Source organism: Desmodus rotundus, chromosome 9, assembly GCF_022682495.2.
Source record: "Desmodus rotundus isolate HL8 chromosome 9, HLdesRot8A.1, whole genome shotgun sequence".
In the NCBI taxonomy this organism is placed as follows: Eukaryota; Metazoa; Chordata; class Mammalia; order Chiroptera; family Phyllostomidae; genus Desmodus; species Desmodus rotundus.
In genome coordinates, this window is record NC_071395.1 from 89,169,577 (window position 1) to 89,178,119 (window position 8,543).

The window sequence follows — 8,543 nt, forward strand, 5'->3', positions numbered from 1 at the left end:
GCATTGCCAAATTGTACAAAAAAGGTAGATTTTATGGGATGCCTCTGACCAGGAAGATGTAAATTTCATATGCATATTTAATATTATAAAGCCTTTTGCAGTTTCTACCACCATATACATACATAAACATTTTATAGTTTTATCAACAATAGAGCTTTAGTCTTCCAAAGGTAATTTTTGAAAAACATTTCTTATAACCCATATGGAGTTTCAAAAGCAGCTTTCTTATGAGTATTCTTTGACAAGCTTCTGCTATTTAGTGAGATGCACATATGACAGCTCTTTGGCTTTCAGTAATCCGAGTAGCAGAGTGCACACTTGTGATACTGTTAGGGTTTTTCTACCCAGTCGTTGGGCTTGAAAATGTATTTCATTTACATCAATAGATTTCCTTGTCTGAAGGTATTTTCAATGCTTGTTATGTTTCATCTGCCAAATTCACAATTAAAAACTATTTCACGAAAAGTATTTTCATAATATCGGTAAGGCTTTTTCCCTCCTATCCCAATTCTGCAGGATTTGATTTTAGTTAATGTCCTGCAGTAGGTAGAATTTAAAAAGTTGCGAACTTTTAGAGATATTTTTTAAAGTAAAACAACTACCTTTTTATATTTCAAGTAGCCTGGAGTTGTTTTTTAGAGACACAGACATTTGTTGTTGTTCGTAATCCATCTTCCTAGAATCTGCAAGTAAAAGTTCTTTCCCTGTTCCTGTTGATTTTTGTTAGGCAGGTTCCCTGCATCTTTGTGTGTTTCTGATAGTAACGAGTCAGCCCGGCCTTTTCAGTCTGGACCGACTGAGCTAGACAGAGTTCCATGACCATTGCAGAACTCTCCCTTAGGTAATTGAGGCTGTTACCTCCAAGTCCAAGATTTGTAGTCCTTCCAGTGAGATTGGGGGTATATCAGGGGCAAAGTGATGTCTTACAAGTACTTGGACAGACCCTGTGAGGAGTATTTTTAATAGTTTGAAATATTCTGAGATCCTTTAGATACCAAAAAAGACATTTCGTAGAAGATTACACCGAATGTGATACAGTTAGGACCAAATGCAACTGAAGAAATGGGCTGTATTTTTTAAATGATAAAGTCCTGCTCCTGAAGTTAAAGGTGTGTGTTATAGGTGTCGGGTCTGTCGCATATACACATCTGATAAACCTTAATGAGTTTTAAGAGAAATACAAACAAACAGTGCCGAGTGATTTTTTTAAGACAGTAAAAAGCTAGCTCCCCCTAAAAAATGTGTATATAGATATAAAAGATACATACTGCCAAAATAAAAGTACTTTTTTCCTTGAATTCTAGCAGCTTAATTCAGAGGGATGCTAATGAGTTACTCTTGAAGGCACCGGACTGTGTCATTGATGAGGAACTATTAGGTGTGCAGGCAGTCCTTTAGTCCCGGGAGCACAAACCCACGTGCTAAAGAAAAAACCTCATCGATAGGATAAAAGGGTTAGGAACTTGCTAACTGAATCTGCTAATTGCGGTTTCCCATAAAACTAAAGATTCATCCAAAGCACTGACTGAATATTGAAAAGGAGATTCTTTTTCACCTTGACTGCTAAGGACTGTCCCCTGGGCCCATCCTCATGCCCGCTGTTGCTCTAACCCATCTGAGCTTCACCTGACTCTCATTGCAAACCTGGTCTTAAATGATGGCCTTACTTTTAAGAGTTAAGTTTCCAAAAAGCTGGTCTGCTTGTGTTTGCCTGGCTGTGCATGCTGACTGGCCTTCTGGCATCACAACCATCACACAATTCCAGCACATTTTGCATGTTTCCCAAACTACTCAGAAACTAGTAGTGCCAGGTCAGTCTAATCAAACCCTAACTTGCAGGCTATGTACAAGTGATATTTCTTCCTCTTCTCAACCAGGCCTACTTGTAACTGTTCTAACACCTGGCCATCCAACCCATGATTGATCTACTTGGCCATTCTGTCATTTCCCCCACCGTGTTACTCAAGATCACCATGTGGCCTTGTGACATTTACAAATTCGGCTTTGACTTCTGTGACTGCTACTACTTATGTCTGGGTTTAATTTTTATCCTAAAACTACAATCCAGAAGCTCTTCCTTCGCTGCATACTCTACTGCCAACAGTTGGTGTAGTCCTGTCAATTCCCAGGAAGCAATTCTAGTATGATTTTTTAAATATGTTTGGGCAACACTTCATTTTTGGGAAATTCTCTTCAAGTTTCTTTAGTAATGCTTTAACCCCAGAACAATAGTCAGGATGTCTCAGCTCTTGGTTTACCTCTTTGTTCCATGTTTGGGACAAACAAGACAACCGTATTTCCCATTACACTCGGATGTTCTGTCTTAGGCTGTTTTCTCAAGAAGTGTCTAGTGTCCTGTCCTGGTGTCCTGCAGTGCTGCTTATCCATTAAAGACTGTGTGCCACTAGACTAAAGGTACTTCTTGAGCTCACTGAGTCCATTTACTTTAAGACCAAATAGGCTGTCTTCTCTAGTGCAGTTCCTTTTTCTCTTTAGGCTGTCATCTTCAACCATGGGTTGTCGATGTCTATTCAGTGTTTCAAATGAACTGCAGTACACCTTGGTCTTCTGTAAAAATGAGTGTTGATATCTTTGTGAACTCAAGTACAAAATCAGTACCAAGTTCAGCAAGTAACTAAAACTTTTTTTTTTAACCCAACTGGAGAGTTTCAAATTCCCATGCTTGCAAGCTGTCATTGAGTACTGGTTCCAGGGTTTGTGGAATAGGTTTGAGAGAGGCTTTCTTCCAGACCTACAGGGCTCAGTGAGGCTAAAAAAAACCAGGTGCATCCAAGATCTGATTTCAAAGCAAGATTTACTGCTTTACAAACACTAACGTGATACTTGGTCTTAATAAAAAAATGACATCAGATACACCCCGAATCCGTGGAGCATTGGGATAGCTGCCAGTTCACACAAAACATGTTTTTAGGAGCAGGGAGGCATGAAAATAAACTATCTTACACTTTGGTACATCAGAAACACTTGTTTGAGTAATATTTTGCTTGAATTAAGCCTGTTAGTATTCTTTAAGTGTAAAACTTTATAACTTGTGTTCAGCTCTGACCCATCTGTCCGGTCTGACATCACACGTGTCTTTGACTAGTGCACTTACTGTTATATACAGAACTTGAAATGTGATGGTTTAGGGATAAAATTTGGTTTGATACGTGGTACAGACTATTCAAAGTTGTATATAAAATCAAGGAAATGTTTTTTTGTGAACTCTTTCTACTGAGAATGTATTTAAATTAAAATAATTAAAAATAACCAGCATGAAGCAGTGATCTGTTAATGGGACAGGTCAGTAGCTGTGTATGCATAACTGGTACTAGTTGAATAACTTTGCCACCGAACTCGGAAGCATATCATTTAAGAAGCATTTTGTAAATAAGGTGACAGCTTCACTGTTGAAGTTGGAACTCCGCAACTAGTTCATACAAAGAGCTGTGTGCCCTATTCTAAAGGAAGATCCCATTACATGAAGCTAGACTTTTCCTGACTTGTTGATCATTTCCAAGTCTCATGATCCAGAAATGCCAGGCTGGTAAATTCAAATGCATTGGGTGTGAACTGCACCTTGAACTTGCACATCCCTTTTTCGGTTAAACCTTTTCACATAGCTGCTGCTGCGTGGGAGCAGTCCATCTCCTGGCCGGAGGCGCCCTCTTAGGATCTGGAGCAGAGCTGAAGGGAGCTGCCGTCTCTTATGGTAGATGTGGCCCATCACAATATACCTGCTGCCTGAAAAAAAACCCAAAGTATAAATTCAGTGTCTCTTAAATGCCACGTCACAATAAGAAAATGTAAGATCTTTAAGAAATGCCTAAGCTTGAATTTATTATCTTGAATCTCAGACATTTAACTGTCAAGACAACACGTAGAAACAGCCTCGTAGTGACCTTTCGCATAATCAGCCTGTAAACAGTTAACATTATGGGAGAGGGAAGTCGTGCCCCACCCCCTAAAACAGACTTTTCTAAACTAAGTTTATAGAAAGCCCCTTATGCATCTCCTCTGACAATTGTGTTCCACCATGCACTCAATTTGTCAGTGAATATTTACTGAGTGCCTGCTTTGTGCAGATCCGTCCTGTTCCCCACCTAACACAGGAAGCGAGAAGGGTGGGGGATTGATGGAGCTTAAATCACAGTGGCCAAAATAATTCCTGTCGCCTAAATTCTATTGATTTTGGAATACCCCTTAAAGGTGCTGAGGTGTCCATTTGGGACCGAGCTGTGGCACCCAAGTAACAAACGGTGACAATACATATGAAAAGTGGTTGGATCATTTTCAATACCAGGTTTAAATTCTGGACATGTCTTATTGCAACTGTCGGAGTCTAGGGCTAAGATGTGGACTCGGAAGAAAAATCCATCCGGAGTGGTGTACAGGCGGTTCATCTTGTACAGCCCGTCTCGGTCCACCAGCAGAGTCACCAGCTGGATCCCTGGGCCGAGCACGTCCACATCATGCACGATTCCGTTCACCGCTGCTTTCAAAACACAAAAGAGTTTGGACAAATGCACAATGCTCACTTCCTTTTTTTCCCCCAGTGCGTTTTTAACAAATCAGGACATAGTCCACACGAGTCTGGGAGCTGCAGGACCGAGTGAGTAGGTTTCTATAGGGTTTGGCTTAGGGTGTCCGCGTGCACAGCCAGCGCTCTGGGCTCGGAAGGGCTCGCTGGGCGGCCTGGGCTCTGCACCCCGGGCCCGGGAGGAGCTGTATGGCGGGGCTCACCGAATTCGCTGGTGCAGTAGGACTCGCGCTCGTCCAGGTCCGCCCCGCAGGCGTGCACACAGTACTCTGCGCCCGGTTCCGTGTTCCGCCGCAGCGGGCCAATGCGCGAAGGCTGCGGAGCGGGTCCGGAGGGCGGCGCGGCGGCGCGCGGCCGGTTGGGGTGAGCGGGGCTGGAGGGGGCGTCGGCGGCGCGCGCAGGGGGGCGCGCGGCCCGGGTGCGCGCACGCCGCGGGGAGTCCTCCAGTGCGGGCACGCGGCGCGGCGACGCGCGGTTCTCGGCCTGTGGGAGGCGCGGGCTCGGCGGGCCAGCGGGCGCGCGCGGGGCCTCCCGGAAGCCAGCCCGGTTCTCGGCGGGCGGCGGAGGCTTCCGGCGCCTCGGGTCCGACCAGTTGGGAGGTGCGGCCTCCGGTATCGGCTGCGTCCGTGGCCCCGGTGTCTCCTCCGCCCTCGGACCGCCGCTGGGGTCGGGGTTTCTGCCGTGGAGCGGCGAGGCTGTAGGGAAGGAAGAGGAGAAGCCGGGAGGCTGGGAGGGAGGGAGGCGGGCAGAGGAGTTGAGGCCGCGGAGGGGAGGAGAGGCTGCGGGGAGAAAGAAGACGCGGCCCTGGGAGGGCGGGGGAGACGCGGGACGATGCAAACTCTGCAATCACCTGCAAGGGGAGAGATGAGGAAGCGAGGAGACCTGGAAGTCAAGAAAAGAGAGCGCAGGGGGGAGAGGCGCCCCTGTGGTCTGCGGATGGAAGCTTCAGCTTCTGGTCCGTTTCTTAGGCCTCAAAGGAAGACGGAGGTGAGGGTCTTGCCCTCTAAGAATGAGGCCAACTAAGCAAACCTTTCTCCCCACGTGGGAACATTTCATTTTGTTCAGGAACCTTTCTAAATCTATAGCTTTTGAAATTACAACCCCCTGTTTGTTCTAGGACTAAACATAGCTGACTACTCTGGTTGGAGAACAAACTCCTTCTGCTCTTTCTTTAAAATAAATAAATAAATATACATATATGTATATGCATATAGTAACATCTGTCTTTTTGCTGTGTACAGTTTTTTGAGAAAGTACCTAGAGCAAACCCCAGGGGGAGAGGTCTCATATTACAGGTTCTCCTAATTGTTTAAGCGCCCCTGACAACAGAACTATTTGGTTTTCCCATCCGTGTTTACACTGTCATCTTGGTCTCCGCAGAATCGGGTATTTGTGAGTGGATTTTTATCTGGCTTCTTGGACACCACTTACTGGTGAACCAGAGCTAAGAAAGATTTTTAAAGCCTGGCTGGGAGACAGAGGCCTCTGGTTAAGTATAAAAGTACACACATCGCTTACAATTTTCCTTCGTTTGATGATGGAGAAAAAATTCCTAAATGGTATGGCACGCAAACAAATTTTTTAAATTATTAATCATTTCCCCCAGGGCCACAGACAGGTTGGTGAGCAAACCCACCGACTTGGAAGCTGGGCAACTTTCCATGACCAGTTACACAGTATCAGCTCCCCTTTTGCCTGGGTCCCAGTGCCCTCCAAACCGACACAAGAACATGTCTGTATTTTTCTTTCTGTTGTTTTAACGTCTGGTTTTTGGCATTTCTCTCCTCTTGCGTTGAAGAGCTTGGACTGCGCATTTGCAGCCTTTTAAAACACTTCATTTAAAGTGATTTGTCTTGCCAAATTGACAATCTTTAAAATCAGCTTTCACCCAGCAATAATAGCTGGTTATAGTTCATGTTTTTGCAAAGAGGTTGATTCTGACTCATCACGGCCAACGTTGTCCCATACACAGCTGAATAAAGCGCTGGTGGACCTCCAATTCCTGACAGTCCACTGTTGACCTCACCGCCGCTTCCCCATTGATATCGCCATCTGTTGTCATGGGAAAGATTGTCCGACATTTGGGTTAAATGCCACTGAAGTCATTCAATTTCCGTGTGGAAAAATAACCCAAAGTAAATTGCCCTGTGCGGTGTGGAAGCTATTTTCCCAGAGATAGTGAATCGAACAAAAACATCCCCCCAAAAGCAAAACAAAAACACCTCCCCACAGAAAATCCCTTATTTCTGCATTCCCTCAGTAAGTTATTTTCATTTCAGGCATGAAATTGTGTGTTTGAAAGACTCAGGTGTCACAGAGCCATTCGCTGGGGCTGCAGGGAGAGGGGAGGAAGGTCGGAGCCCCGGGCGGGGCGGACCCCGCGCTCCTCGGGGGGCGCCCGCCACCGCCCCGTCCAGCCAGCCCGGCCAGCGAGGCTCCCAAAAGGCGCCCTTCTGACACTTTGCCTGCTCTGTGATGGAGCAGCTACTTAACATGCAAAGTTTTCTCCAGCCTGCCCGGCTCGCTCGAGATCATTTCAGTAGCTGAACTGGCTTCTCTCCGAAAAGGCTGCCAAGACACACAAAATCTTGGGGACACATTTTGCTCCCTGCGAACACGAACGCGGACCCGGAGTCTCCTCTCTTGCACACACTGACCCCTTTCTCGTCCCGCCCTTCATCGCGCCCTCTCCCCAGCTCCCCACACCCCCCACCCCATCCCAGCCCCTCTCCCAGGGTTCAGCTTGTCATCGATCTTACCTTTTCTCTCTGCTACTGGGGATTCCGGAGATGATCCAATGATCAAACAGAGGAGCCAGAAAGCTCTAGCTGTCATTTTGGTGGACAAGGTTCCCAGGCTCTAAAACTGAGCCAGGGCTTTTTGCTGTTTCTCTCCCCCCACCCCTTCTCCACACCCCCACCCCCTTCATGCTAATGAGGGGCAGCCTTTGGGGAAACGGGAATCACTCACTGGACAGGCCATTGGAACAACATGGAGCCGCAGGGATTTCTCCCACTCCCTAAGGGGGACAGCACATGGCCTCCCGAAGTTGTGTGTCCCGCGGTCTCTGGGCAATGATAACATCAAATGCTAAACTTTAAATCCCGGTGTGTTTGCGGGCTAGGCTGGGGGGAGGAGGAGCGGATGGGGTGTCAAGTGGAGAGAATAAGGGTGTCAAGGGGCTCAGGGACAGGGTGGGGAGAATGAACGGTAGGAAGTTTTTCCTGTGTTAAGTGTACAATAAATAGGCTAATTAGTGCTCCAGACAGCTAGGGCTTGTGGCAGGGAGGGGATCTCAGATGACAAACAGTTCATCCCAGAATGTGTCAGGGATTCCAAGAGAAACAAGTCACCACATCCTAGGTTTGGTTAAGCAATCTTACTATATAGCCAATTTTTATATTCTAGAACTAGAAGAAAAAAAATCCATCAGCAAAATAGCTTTTCTTCTTCCTTTCCATACCCCTCCCCCCACTGAAACTGCTATCTAGTTGGTAGGATTTATCAAGCCTCTTACCTGCCAGGTGCTAGCGGACAGAGACGAATAAAACACCTTCCCAGGTCTCTAGTGGTGGCTCATCTCCTGGAGAAAGGTGTTTTTTCTTTTCTTTCTAAGAAAAAGTGATTCACCGCTTAGGGCTGAATTCTGGAAACAGCCTTGTATATTGGTCCCAAGCTAAGGACCCTCTTCCTCAGAGTAAACAGAAACAGTATTCATCAAGGGCAGAAATAGGCTTGACATAGTAAACCCACAGCCTTCCTGACATGCATCTCATTTCAACGGCTTCAAGTCCAAAAGGAAGGGGAAGTGCATTGAGAGGAGATGAGGGCGTTTTATCTTGTGTCTGAGCCAACAGTGAGGCGCAGCAGCTAAACGAAATAACAAACTTTTGCAGCACTAATATCTTATGTCTCAAAAATAATAGTGCTAGTGGGTAGACCAGATTCCGGGGGGATCGCGTTTCCCAGAAAGATGCTGGAAAGCTAGAAGGAGAACAATGGG

At 46.2% G+C, this 8,543-nt stretch overlaps 1 protein-coding gene across 1 annotated transcript; it reads right to left on the reverse strand.

Annotated features, from left to right (window-relative positions):
- Positions 1-92: 92 nt before the first annotated feature.
- C9H17orf58 (chromosome 9 C17orf58 homolog) lies at positions 93-7,599 on the reverse strand. The gene is made up of 5 exons (XM_053912002.1): positions 7,511-7,599; positions 7,300-7,405; positions 4,744-5,235; positions 4,301-4,492; positions 93-3,744 (listed from the first exon to the last, which is right to left on the reverse strand). The coding sequence occupies exons 2-5, from the start codon at positions 7,373-7,375 to the stop codon at positions 3,554-3,556; spliced, it is 951 nt and encodes a 316-aa protein (XP_053767977.1). The 5' UTR covers positions 7,376-7,405; positions 7,511-7,599; the 3' UTR covers positions 93-3,553.
- Positions 7,600-8,543: the final 944 nt, after the last annotated feature.

Bases quoted from the DNA above. Each gene is read 5' to 3' on its own strand.
- C9H17orf58 (XM_053912002.1), bottom strand. From the start codon at position 7,375: ATGACAGCTAGAGCTTTCTGGCTCCTCTGTTTGATCATTGGATCATCT. The intron at 5,236-7,299 runs GTAAGATCGATG...CCTTCCCTACAG, and splicing joins CCCAGTAGCAGAGAGAAAAG to CCTCGCCGCTCCACGGCAGA. The intron at 3,745-4,300 runs GTATTGAAAATG...GTTTTTTTTCAG, and splicing joins ATGTCCAGAATTTAAACCTG to GCAGCAGGTATATTGTGATG.